The 12,840-nt window shown below is 39.4% G+C and overlaps 1 protein-coding gene across 1 annotated transcript; it reads left to right on the top strand.

The window, feature by feature from the left end:
• Positions 1–1,958: 1,958 nt before the first annotated feature.
• Positions 1,959–9,559, top strand: Ms4a2 (membrane spanning 4-domains A2). Its single transcript, XM_051192100.1, has 7 exons — positions 1,959–2,031; positions 2,789–2,912; positions 3,443–3,577; positions 5,879–5,935; positions 6,591–6,746; positions 7,062–7,160; positions 8,424–9,559. The coding sequence occupies exons 1-7, from the start codon at positions 1,970–1,972 to the stop codon at positions 8,520–8,522; spliced, it is 732 nt and encodes a 243-aa protein (XP_051048057.1). The 5' UTR covers positions 1,959–1,969; the 3' UTR covers positions 8,523–9,559.
• The last annotated feature ends 3,281 nt before the right edge of the window (positions 9,560–12,840 follow it).

Below are 12,840 nucleotides of genomic sequence, written 5' to 3'. Positions count from 1 at the left end.
AATTAGACACATTTATAATTAAATGAAAATTAAAACACAACATACAAAATCCTATGGAATGTAATGAAGTCATTTCTAAGAGGGAAGTATATAGCAATAAATGCTCACATTAAGAAGAGAAAAAAAAAAAACCTGGAAGGCCTTGCCTGACTTTGTTAATTCTTCAAGGAAGGCTTTAGCCCTTCTGTGTAGTGGATGGGGGGTGGGAAGAGGAGAGGTGGAGGGCAAGGAGAAGGGAGGGAGTGGCACTGGGGCTGGCATGCAAAATGAAAAAAATATCTTAAGTAAATATGAAAATTGTTTTGAATTCAAAAAAAAGATGAAAGCACGTTTCCATTCTAAAATGTAATTACAGTAAGTGCCTACATCAAAATTGGATAAGTTTTGTACCAGCAACTTCATGACACAAGTGAAAATGCTACAAGTGGCACCCTCATCTGTTACCTGTCCAGATCTCAGATAGGGTTCCTGACTTTTGTGTTGAACATAAACCTTTATATGCTACTAGGAGACTGTAAAGGGCCATTGCATTGCTTCAGGACTTTACCCTGCAGAGGAGTGGTTTTGTAAAGGTTGGGTAGGGGAATGTGATTTCTAAGCTAACCATTTTAAGGCTGGGCTCAAATATCACTGTCCCTGACAATTCTGTCTCTGAACTCTGTGCATGCTCCGTCAGGCAGCACTGTTGTAACTTTCTTGGCCTTCTAGCAGTTGCTGGCTTATGACTTCCCGGATAATCATTTTTCTTTGTTCTCATCTATAATACTGTGGGCTAGATAAGTCTGGGATCATGGTCCTCAATAGTGTCTTCTCCATGATAGGAGCAGTTAATAGCAAGAAGGTTGAGTCCTTTCGGTATGAATGAATAAGAAGATGGGACGTACAATGTTTTTGTTAGATGTGATAATTCCCAAAGATACAGAGAAAAGAAAGTAGCTGGGGTAGTGAAATTTTGTTAAGAAAGAGCTGGCAATATGTACATTAGAATCATATATATATATATCTTAATTTCCCTTGAGACATTTTATATCCCAGAAAATAGCTCAGGTGATTAGGGCACCATGCAGAGTATCTTGCAGTTAAGAAAAAAAAACCATGCATAGAATTAAACTGTAATATATGCAAGGCAGACCTCTTGTTTGTTGTGTTCTAGAATAGTTAGTTGTGATATAGTTGGGTGAAAACTGTCTGGGCAGACATACTGCCCAGTTCTCACCATTCAGATTTTCTCTTAACATTTGTATATATGAGTTCACATTCCTCCATGTTTTCCTTGTCCTGTTCTTCTCACTATAAAGATTGCAGCAGTTACCAAGGAAACACTCAGATAAGGTATATTTCTTAATTCAAATAGTTCATTGGTTAGTTTAAGCCATGGTTCATTCTGTGTGTCCCACTTTGATGATCATTTGCTGCAGTTAGCAAATATTATCAGGGAGACAGGAGAATATGATGAGAAGGAGGCAAGGAAGAAGGAGGGAGGGGAGAGGGAGGGGAAGGGGAAGAGAGAGGATGTGTAGTCAGAGATACATTTAGAAATTGAGACTAGTGTTAATACATACATTTCAGCCTTGAGGCCACACCAAAAATCACATTGAAGAATTTGTGACATAGGGACATCAGATGAAGTTTCTAAAGAGCACTCCTGTTTTACCTCTGCTTTCTTTTATCTTTTCAGTGCCTAGACATTTCAATATTAGGTTCCGTTAACCCCATGCTTCAGGCAGGAATTATGCTCTAAAATGTGGGTATGTTTTCCATCTTGCTCTCTATTCTGCAGATGTCTTAGTCTTATTACTTTTCATTGCAGAAAGATAAAGGAACCACTGATATCAGTCATCTGGGAGACTTATCTGTATGAAGATAACTATTTGTATTCAGAGTCAGTCTATCTTAACTGCCCACCCAGAGCACACCACATCTCCACATAACAGTATCCTTCTTCTTAGCTAGCTCAGTTCATGAAAAAATGGATGCAGAAAATAAGAGTAGAGCAGATCTTGCTCTCCCAAATCCACAAGAATCCCCCAGGTAAGCAGAAACTATTGCTTTTCCATTGAAGTTATTTATCAAGACAGAGAAATTCACAGATGCCAATTCATAGATTTATGCACAAGCTCAAGTAAGTTACTTAATTGTGTAGAGTATACATTATTAGTGTCTCTCAGCAATTGGCAGCAAGGTATTTTTTTTTTAACTCGGCTTGAAAACTGGGAATACTAGATTTTTCTAACATTAGAGACTTGTAGTTAGGAGTATTAGACAGGGAGTTTGAACATACAGATCTCTTGCCTCTGTGTCAGATGTGTGGGGTCAGAGGCTTTCTATGATGACTTCATTCCAGGTTGAGCTTTGTGAAATTTAGGACATGGAATTCTGCACCCAAGATTAAAATAGGAATGGTGATTGAATCCTCTGGGTTTGAAGTTGTGCACATTGACAAAATAAATGCATGTATGTTTCTATATTAAAATGACTTTGAAGTTGACAAACATATTTGGTTGGTTTTGTTTTAATTATAGATAGATATTGGTAGAAGGAACTTGTGACAACTTGGGATGAAGAAGAGCATGAGGCATAATTTTTCTTCTCTTTTGTTCTATGTAAACACTTGAATAATATTCAAATGTCTTCGGTTGATTGCTTTGACTCTTGGCACCTTCTTCTAAGGCACTACACTAAAGAGTTCAACTTCTAATTTCTTTTGAGAAACTGTTAACAAATAACACTCTAGGTTCTGACAGCTTCACAAAGGGAGTTGACATGATTGAAAGTTTGTAAATTTCAGTGCACCTGACATTGAGCTCTTGGAAGCATCTCCTGCCGGTGAAGCTCTGCCAGGGAAGCCAGCACCACCCCCACCACAGCAGACATGGCAGACAGTTTTGAAGAGCGATTTGGAGTTCCTGGGGGTGAGTGCCTAGCCTCCATTCTCAACTCAAATTCAGGCTGCCTCTAGGGAAGAGTATTTGGTTATATTAACATTTCCTCTTGTGGGATGATGAGAAGTGATGTAGGTCCTGTCACATTCTTGATAAGTGAGGAATTGATGGTAGACTTTGCACATTCTAGGAAGAGAGAAGCATTTTCTCATAAAGACTTGAAGTTACTGGGACATGAATGGAGAAAAGAAATGAAGGATAGGTACATAATGTCTGTTGTCAATTAGAAAGAACAATTACTCATGCCCATCGTAACTATGTAAATAAAGATGTGAATGACATGTGTTGACCATGGATGCTGTACAGCCTACTAGTCATGGTTCCATTTTTTTTTAAAAAAAATATAGTTAACAGAAGATAGAAGAAAATCTCACATCTGTTTCAATCTTAGAAAGACCTATGACACTAAAGAGATTTTTTTTTCATTTTCAATCTCACAGAGAAACTGGGACAGTCTTGAAAAATATATCCTAACTTTATAAAATTCATGTTTTCTGCAGGTAACACAAATTCTGGTTGGTTTGGTATGCCTTTGTTTTGGAACAATTGTCTGCTCCTCAGTGTACATGTCAGACTTTGATGATGAAGTGCTTCTGTCGTATAGAGCAGGCTATCCATTCTGGGGAGCAGTGCTGGTGAGAACATATCTGTAGCTGTTTCTGAAATAATTCTGGTCACAGGTTCTCTTTTGATCAAGTCTAACCACATTTCTCTAGCACTTTGATAAAATCTTCAGCTCTTCATATATATATATATACATATATATATATATTCATTAACAAGATCAAAAGATTTTTTCTTATTTTTCATATCGATCCCAGTTCCCCCCTCCCTCTTTCCTTCCTCCCTCCCTCTGTCCCTCCATCCCTCCCTCTGTCCCTTTCAGGAGGGATGAACAAAATCTGTCAAGTCATTTGTAGTAGGGAGTAGGCCCTCCCTCCTGCCTCTAGGTTAAGGGAGTATCCCTCTATGGGGAATGTGCTTCCAAATCACCCTTAGATGTGGTTTAAACCATTAGCACATTTATTGAATGAAAAAGTTGAGAGTGCATGAAATTGTAAAAGAACAATACATTAGTATTTAAGAAGTTAAATGATTTTCCTAAGACTTGCTTTCTAAAAGATGCTGTTAATATTATTAATAAAACCACATGCTAAGTACATATATTTTATCCATTAGTAAAAGCTAAGTTAAATCTGGAGAGAGGCCTTGGTAGTTAAGTGCTTGCTGCTCTTCCACAGGACATGAGTTCAGTTCCCAGCACCATGTCAGTGCTCATGACTGCCTGTAATTCCAGCTCAAGGGGATAAGAACCTTCTTCTAGTCTTGGGCATTTGTACACATATGGCATACACATACACAGACATGCTTGCAGACACTTGCAGATAAATTTTTTTAAATCTTAAAAAATTCCACAGTAGCCCAAAAGGTTGTCTTTAAGAAGGAAGGGGGAAATATTGCCCAGGTGAGAACAATGTTAGCAATACTGGATGGATATTTGTTGATCCCTTGACATGCTTTTGGTCACTAATGTACTGGATTCCTTTTTAAACATTCTGCTATCTAGAAAGCAGGTGGCTGAATGAGAGCACATCCTGTGTCCAGAAGAATTCTGACTAGGAGGTGTAAAAGAAGAATTCTGTGAATAGGAGGTGTAAAATTTGATTTCATGCGTGCACGTGCATGCACACACACACACACACACACACACACACGCACATATGTCACCCTCAGTTTAATGAGCTTATCTGATTTTGAAAAATTACATTTGCACTCTTACAACTTTTCCTGTCTTTGTGCTCCCTGAAGCAATCACTGTAAATGAAAGTTAGTGTTCAATTTTTACAACTTTGTAGTAATAGAATTTCTACAATGTCTCGAGTCTTCCTTTATTCCATATTATGATTGTGTATTACTTTTATTGATAATTCAGTTATAAACATATATTTAAATATAAGAAAAACATCACATTGGTTTGATATGCTGCTAAGCATATAGTTTGCAGATCTCTTGGTCACTTGGTCAAGAATCTTATTGATCATCTACCATTTTTTCCTTGAACTTTCTTTTTAGCTTTAAAATTTATTTACTCTCTCTCCTTCCTCTCTTTTTCTCTCTGTGTATGTGTACACCACACACCACAGTACTCATTTGGAGGTCAGGGAACAATCCTAGGATGTCATTTCTCTCTTGCTACCTTAAGGAATCTTGGAACTGAATTCAGATCATTGAGCCTGTGTTGTGTTACAAGTATCTCTACCTGCTGAATTATCTCATAGGCTCAATATTTAGCGATTTAAGTGCCACCTGGATACACAAATCTCAGTTTCTTAGAAGGTGCTCTGAATTTTTACTTTTACTAAATATTTCCATATTTCCATTATGGAATATGTAATAACTATATGGACATGTGCTACTGAGCAGACTCCATAGGTATGCACGGCAGGGATACAGGTTTCTGGCCTGGGGGAGCTGACAGTGAAAGACAGGACATATGAACAAAACATTAAAACAAATGAGACTGTTACTGCAGTTCTACACCAGATGCTGCTAGCCAGGAAGTATCAAAGTCAACCTCGCAGGGGAGCCTTGCAAAAACGAAGAGCACAGGTCCCGTTTAAGGCCTAATAAGTAAGAGTCTGCATGCTTCTTTTTCTTTTTCTCACAGAGTAGCTCAGGCTCCTTCCTTCTTCAGCCTCTGGAGTGCCAGGATCACAGGCATGTGCCCGAAACGCAGTTCAGGCCCTGCATTTTCTCAGGACATTCTCATGGTCCGTATAAGCAGATGACTTTGAGAAGCATTTTATAGGAAATAATAATAAGTACTGGTCTCGTGGAAGGGTCCAAAGCTTAGTCTTGTACTTCAAGAGCAGAGGAAGGAATGGCCCGGACAGCAGAGACTCACTTTCCTTTCTCTCCTGTTTCTTTTTGAACAGTTTGTTTTGTCTGGATTTTTGTCAGTTATGTCTGAAAGGAAAAACAGCCTGTATCTGGTGAGTCACAGTTACGTTTTTATCCTTTATTCCAAGAGGAGACAAGTGGAATTTCAGGGGCGTTAAGCAAGACCCACCAGTATCAGCTGAGTTACAGAGTGCATATATGTGGGTTACCTCCTTGGTGCTTGAAGGTTTTTTGGTTTTGTTTGTTTGTTTGTTTGTTTGTTTGTTTTGTTTTGTTTTTGCAAAAGCTAGATAAAATCATTAGAAACACAAATTGTGTCACTTAATAAGCAGTGAAATTTGATTGTCTTGACACTATTTAAATGGGACCCACACAGGTATTGTCCCATACATATTTAAATAGTCTTATGGCTGTGCAATTACTTTCCCACAAAGATGGCTTGAGAATAGACTATGCACAGCCGGCTGTGTTTTCTTTTTTTCATGCTTTGCATTGAGCCCCTGACCTTCTGCAATGCTTAAGCCTGTGGTCCACTGCTGAGTTATATCCCCAGCCCTCATGTTATTCTTAAAGGCATCTCAGAGGAGAAGGGATGCTTGCCAGACGATGAGTACATTTGCAAGAGTTCCTCAGTTAACTGGAGGTTTAGTTAGCTTTGAATTACTGTGCAGGACCAGCTCTGAAAGACAGAGCAGTTGACTGGCTGCTGCCACACAGCCCCAGAGCTGAATGTTCTTCTGCCAGCAGGTGAGAGGAAGCCTGGGAGCAAGCATTATCAGCAGCATTGCTGCAGGAATAGGGATCATCATACTGATTCTCAACCTGAGCCACAATTCTGCCTATCTGAAATACTGTAAGGATCTAAATGAGGATGATGGCTGCTTTGTGACTGCTTTCATCACAGTATGTATCGCTTGTGAAAGCACAACATCTCTGGGTCCTGACCTAAGTGTGAAGCCCCGTTTCTTTTCCAGAGACACAATCCCCCATTTTGAGTTTCCATATCACAATATAGAGCTATGAACTTTGAGGGGTTCCTGGCTACATTCCTTAAGCTTAGAGTCATCATCTCCAAGTAGTCACCTCCTGGCTTCCTATGCATGTTTCAGTTTATAAGATGTGCTCCCAAGATGGGTTGAAAGAGGGAGCTTCTGTAAGGGGAGGGATTTGGGGTACATCTGTCTGTGACTCGCCTGTTGGTTGGTTGCTGTCTGACAGGAAATTGTGTCGATGATGCTGTTCCTCACCATGCTGGCCTTTTGTAGTGCTGTGTTGCTCACTATCTATAGGATTGGAGAAGCATTCAAGAGTAATAAGGTCAGTAGCAAGCCCTGAGTAGGATGTTAAAGAGTTTGTGCTTTCTTCCTTTAAAATATGGCCTGAACTTTCTGGAATGTTTTTCCTGAAAAACTTTTTCTCAACAACAGGATTTCATATCTCATATTGGAATTCTTATTATGATACTGAAATGGCACATGTTCTTAGCACAGTTCCTTGAGGATTACACAAATGGAATATTTATTTTTATTTTTATTTTACATATCAATTCCAGTTCCCTCTCCCTCCATCCCTCCCTCCCTCCTTCCCTCTATCCCTGTCTCCCATCCTCTCATGCCCCCTGACCACCCTCCCCTTCCATCCCCTCACTCCACATGTAGGGTGATGCCCTCCAGGAGGGGTCATCTGCATTGTCAAGTCATTTGGAGTAGGGTAGGGACTAGGACTTCTCTCCTGTCTCCAGGTTAAGGTAGTATCCCTCAATGAGGGGGGTGTGCCCCCAAGGTACTTTTGTTCACCAGGAATACATTCTTGTTCCACTGTCTGAGGTTCCTTAGACTGCCCAGGCCTTCTAGCTGAGACTCATGTTCAAGGGGGTCTGAGTCCCATGATGGATTCCCAGCTATCAGTCTGGGGGCCCATTAGCTCTTCCTTGTTCAGGTCAGCTACCTCTATGTGTTTCTGCAGCCTGGTCTTGTCCCCCCGCTCTGCCACAAATGGAATCTTTATAATTATAGAAATTGTGGGTGCTTTGAAGGGGCCACATGTGAGGTGTGTGATGGAGACTATCATGTGTTAGGGTTTACTTTTTTTGTTCCCAAAGAGATTGTTTGTTTCTGCCCCTCCACCATGTAATTTTTCTTCCCCCTCTCTATTGCTCTAAATAAGCCTTGAGTTTTCTTTCCCTCCTGATTCATGGTGACAACTGCATTTCATTCATTACACCCTTCACGGGGATTTCCAATTCTTAGCCACGATACTAACTTAATTCTGACATATGGAACTTACTATGTCCATTAGACACACTCCAGTCACTACACTTCTTATGACCACTGTCCTGAGTCAGAAGATAAACCATTTCAAATACAGACAACTTTAGTAATTTGTCACTGACACGGTTTCTTTTAGCCCCCATTGGTCAACCCATCTGAGTTGGTTTCTAGACGTTAAGGGAATAATTTGACTGTCATGAGAGGTAGGGTGAAATTCAAAAAAGACAAAAGAAGAGATTCCCATGTGATAAACTTTCTAGAAATGGAAAGTTCTGAGTAATTGATACAGTATGGTTTTTCTCTTTCTCAGGTCACAGATGATCGTCTTTATGAAGAACTAAATGTTTATTCACCAATTTACAGTGAGTTGGAAGACAAAGGGGAAATGCCTTCTCCGGTTGGTTCTTAAGAATTAGGGGACCAGAACAGTTCAATTCATAGTAGAATCCTGAAAGACTTTTACAAAATTATGGAAAAATTAGTTTGCTCCACTTTCTGTCAGTTTTACCATTATTCTCCCATGCCAATGTTTTAGTAGGCTGCCTTTGATCCTCTAAATATCCCCCTTTTGTGGATAGCATCCACTCCAAGTTTCTTGTTTTTTGTGTCACAATCTTACAAAAATTTGTTCTGAAAAGCCATCAAGGAATTAGTTAGCTTTTATTGTATGTCTACGACCATGAACAAAAAGAAAACAAGGAGGAAGTAGGCTGAGAAATTAACTAAACTTAGAAAATCAGGTAATACTTTTTTTTTTAGTTGTTCATAGAATTCTCAACAGATATAGCTGGACATGATATACATCTACTATTATTCACCCCTACTTATGTATGTGTTTTAACATGATATATAATTTTTATATGGAAATATTTTGAGCACCAGTAATAATGGCTTTTTCAAAGATACAACATTTTACAAAAATCGTATATTTTCTGACCCATCAGTACATTCACTAGCATAGTAATTGTTCAGTGGTATTTACCAATAGAGAATAGGGAATGTTATAAAGTCATTCAGTCTAATATGATGGATAGACAAAATCAAGGGCATTCTGAGTGTATATACCATTCAGCTAGACACATGTGATGAATGATAAATAAATTGATGAAGACAAATTGAAAAGCAGTCAATGGAAATGGCAAGAAGTGTTCATGTATGTCGATAGTCTGGGCATGTATGCCTAGAATCCCAGCACAAGGCCAGCCTCTTTACATAATGAGTTAGAAGCCAATCTGGGCTACACAGGATCCTACATCAAAGAATCAAAGAGGAAATTGGTTCAAGTTGTTAACACCTCAAAAGATAGTTAAACAGATAACATTTGACTGGTATATTGAGTGTTTGAGTCTTTAATAAGACTGAATATTAATAACATTGCCAGGAAGGGAAGCAGTAATATAGAAATCTGAATGGTGGAAGAGTATCAGAGGCAAACTAAATATATAAACCTAGTCTATGCTTTAATTCTGAGATGGTTATGAGAGATCATTATTAAATAAAGAAGATAAAAATGCTAGGAGAATTATTTTGATTATTTTGAGATATAATTAATGTATGTTAAACTCATATACTTAGAAGGGGGAATGAAAGGATCAAATCCAGAAAGCATAACAATTGGTCAGAAAAGCAAAGTACAAAAAAAAAAAAAAAAAAAAAAAAAAAACAGACAGCAGGTAGTGTATGGTGGAGAAAGTTAAACAAAGAGAAAATAATTAATCACCAGAGACTGTACATGCTGTCTTGGGGAAAATGAATGCAAAATATGAAGAGAGGTTGGGGTTGTGTGGGCAGAGGGCCAGAACATTTGCAAAAGTGCTTAGAGAGACTGTGAATAGGAGGCAGTAAAGAAAAACAGCTGAGAAAATGACTTTGTTGTTGTTGTTGTTTAGATTTTTAAAAGAAACAAAAAGAAGTTCATAACATAACCTAGCTAACAGAACCCAATCAGACATTGAAAAATCTGTTTGATGGTTCAGTTATCTGCCCCTTGAACATACACAGAGAACACAGTGGGCACACCTGATGGGAGATGTCATTCTGTAAATATGTTTCTCATACTGGTTAATGAATAAAGCACTATTGGCCAATAGGAAAGCAAGATAGGCGGGACTAGGAGACAAGGAGGATTCAAGGAAGTAGTAAGGAGGAGTCAGCATGGAGAGACTGGGGAGACCAGACCCAAGCCTCACTCTCCAGTAAGATGAGACCATGTGGAAATACTTAGATTAATAGAAATGGGTAATAATTAAGACAGAGCTAGCCGGTAAGAAACAAGTATCAGGCCAACAGAATTATATCAAATACAGAGTCTCGGTGGGGGCTGGCACAGAAGTGGGACCTGACCGGCGGTGGGGAAAAACTACTTACATACACCTCTATAAATCTTCATATGTCCACACAGCCACAGTTTCTTGCTTCACCGTTTGTCTTCCCACCATGTACTAGAGTAGCAAAGTGCACTTGTGATATCCTTATGAATAATTCAGCTGGCATTTATACAATAAATCATAATTATTTTACTTGATTTCTGTGCTTGCAAATAAAGTTGAGAGAATATGAGGGAAATTTTGAGGAAGAAAATTGAGGGTGGACATGATCACATTTTGTTGTACACATTCATAAAGTTCTCAAGGATAAAGAAACATAATCTTACAAAAAGCATCATGTAGATTAAAGCAATTAATTAAATGATGCCAAGGACAAAGAACAATTTCTGGTATTTTCTTCCTCAATCCTTTCCCAGTGGAACTGGGTAATTAACTGGAGGCAGAAAGTAGAATGCAAAACTGGCTACCAATCACATTTTGTTAAATAATTGGGTAAACAGCACATGGTCATGTTTTACTAGTTGATAATACTGATGCTACCTCAATTGCTATACAAGCTTGATAAAGTGGCTTCTCTTGGTGAGCCTATATCATTCTGGATTTATCCAAGAGACACAACCAATAGGAGGCGATGAGAGATGGGTAGGAGTAAGAAATAAAATATAAATGAAAAATTCCTTAAATCAGAGGTCTATGGATAGATGTAAATGTACCAGACTTTAAATAGGCAGGAGACACTGGGCCCTGCCTTTTCTAGCAGCTGGTGTCTGCTTGCATGGGTACTCTTAGTTTATCTTAGTGCTAAAACATTACAGACTGCTACATGACTGAGCGCTTGTATCAGGAAGGAAGACATACTTTTGAGCTCCAGGATGTACAATAGATAAGATTTTGAGTTTTCAGAGCATAGAACTTAAACTAGAAAAAAAACTAAACAAATTTAGAGTGATGGATGTATCAGACATTGGGGAGATTGTTCCCCAGAAGCACCCAGCCAAGGACAGAGAGAGAGAGAAAGAGAGAGAGAGAGAGAGAGAGAGAGAGAGAGAGAGAGAGAGAGAGAGAGAGAGAGAGAGAGAGAGAGCAAAGGATTCTGTTTAGGACTATAAAAAACACTATTTCATACTGAATTCCTGTCAGCTTCATTGGCCTCTCTGTTGGTGACTTGTTCAGCAGAAATAAAAATAGAACTGTCAGGCTTTTGCTACTTGAGGTGTCTTGAATTTGTTATTAGAGAGTTGGGGGGGGGTCTTGTTTCTTACAATAGTGAGAGATGTATAGGAGAGAATCAATTAGGGAGCTTGACTCAAATGTTTACAGAGGCTACTTGAGAAAGAATCTGCAGGATGAAGATGCTGGAACACCATTAGTGTGGATTAGTCCAGATTCCAAGTCTCTAGAATCAAGGAAGCTTGTGGTGTAGTCTGAGGCCAAAGGCCTTAGCCCTTGGAGACAGGGACCATGCCCAGGAGAATACAGACCTCAAATTCCCGTTGTAACTCAGTTCATATCAGACATCCCTAAAACTTGCTTATAATTGGTCACCATCTTTCCAGCTGTGTTCCAATCAACTAAATTAGCTGTTAATGTCCTTTTATAAAACTGTATTTATTTTGTATCTTTCACATTATGCATCGCATTCACACTCATCTCCCTGCTTCTTTGTATCTGCCCTCTGCCTTTGTAATCTCCTCCTCCTCCTGATAAAATAAAATAAAATTTAAGAGAAATTTAAAAAAAAGAAAAATCTCACCATGGAAGCTGTAGTGTAATACATTTTATACCCTTTGTCCACATATCCTTACGTGTAAGTGTTCATTACGGAGAGTCATTGGTCTGGTTTGAAGCCTGTGGTTTCTGCCACACCACTGACACTGGGACCTCACCGGTACTCCTCTTGGATATCCAGTGGTTGCCCTGAGTCACAGAAATCCTGCAGCTTTGATTCTGCAGGATGTGCTCTTTCTCATGGTTCAGCAGATCCTTGATGGGGTGGATGTTGAGGTGGGACAACTCAATCTTGGTTTTGATCTTGGGTATTCGAAGGGTTGGTCAGCCCACCAGCTCTCGCCTGTCCTCACTACCAGGGTGAATTCTCCAGCATTTCCCTGGCAGTTTACCCTATGCAGCAAGAATCAAGGACTGGGGAGGTTATACTTCGTTTATGCCCTCAGAGTCAACTCACCTATACCTTTACCACCAGGGCCAGATCTACAGTGATGCCCAGGTGAGGTGCAGGAGCCATACTCCCAAGAGCTACAGCTGGTGTGGGGCAAGGATATTCTCCTACTCTTGTGACCTCAGGGCCAGCTCTCCTAACTTCCACAAATGACAAGGAGTGTGTGTGTGGGGGGGCTTCTCTGTCTCTTGCCCTGCCATCATATGACAAATGAAGGACCA

This window comes from Phodopus roborovskii, unplaced genomic scaffold (assembly GCF_943737965.1).
Source record: "Phodopus roborovskii unplaced genomic scaffold, PHOROB, whole genome shotgun sequence".
Lineage (NCBI taxonomy): Eukaryota > Metazoa > Chordata > Mammalia > Rodentia > Cricetidae > Phodopus > Phodopus roborovskii.
Note: the sequence above shows the minus strand (reverse complement) of the source record. Positions and strands in the feature narration are given on the sequence as shown.

What these genes read in the sequence shown, in the direction of transcription:
- Ms4a2 (XM_051192100.1), top strand. Translation starts at nt 1,970, where the DNA reads ATGGATGCAGAAAATAAGAGTAGAGCAGATCTTGCTCTCCCAAATCCA. An exon ending in AATCCACAAGAATCCCCCAG is followed by an intron (nt 2,032 to 2,788) that starts GTAAGCAGAAAC and finishes TGTAAATTTCAG; the next exon opens with TGCACCTGACATTGAGCTCT. An exon ending in AAGCATTCAAGAGTAATAAG is followed by an intron (nt 7,161 to 8,423) that starts GTCAGTAGCAAG and finishes TCTCTTTCTCAG; the next exon opens with GTCACAGATGATCGTCTTTA.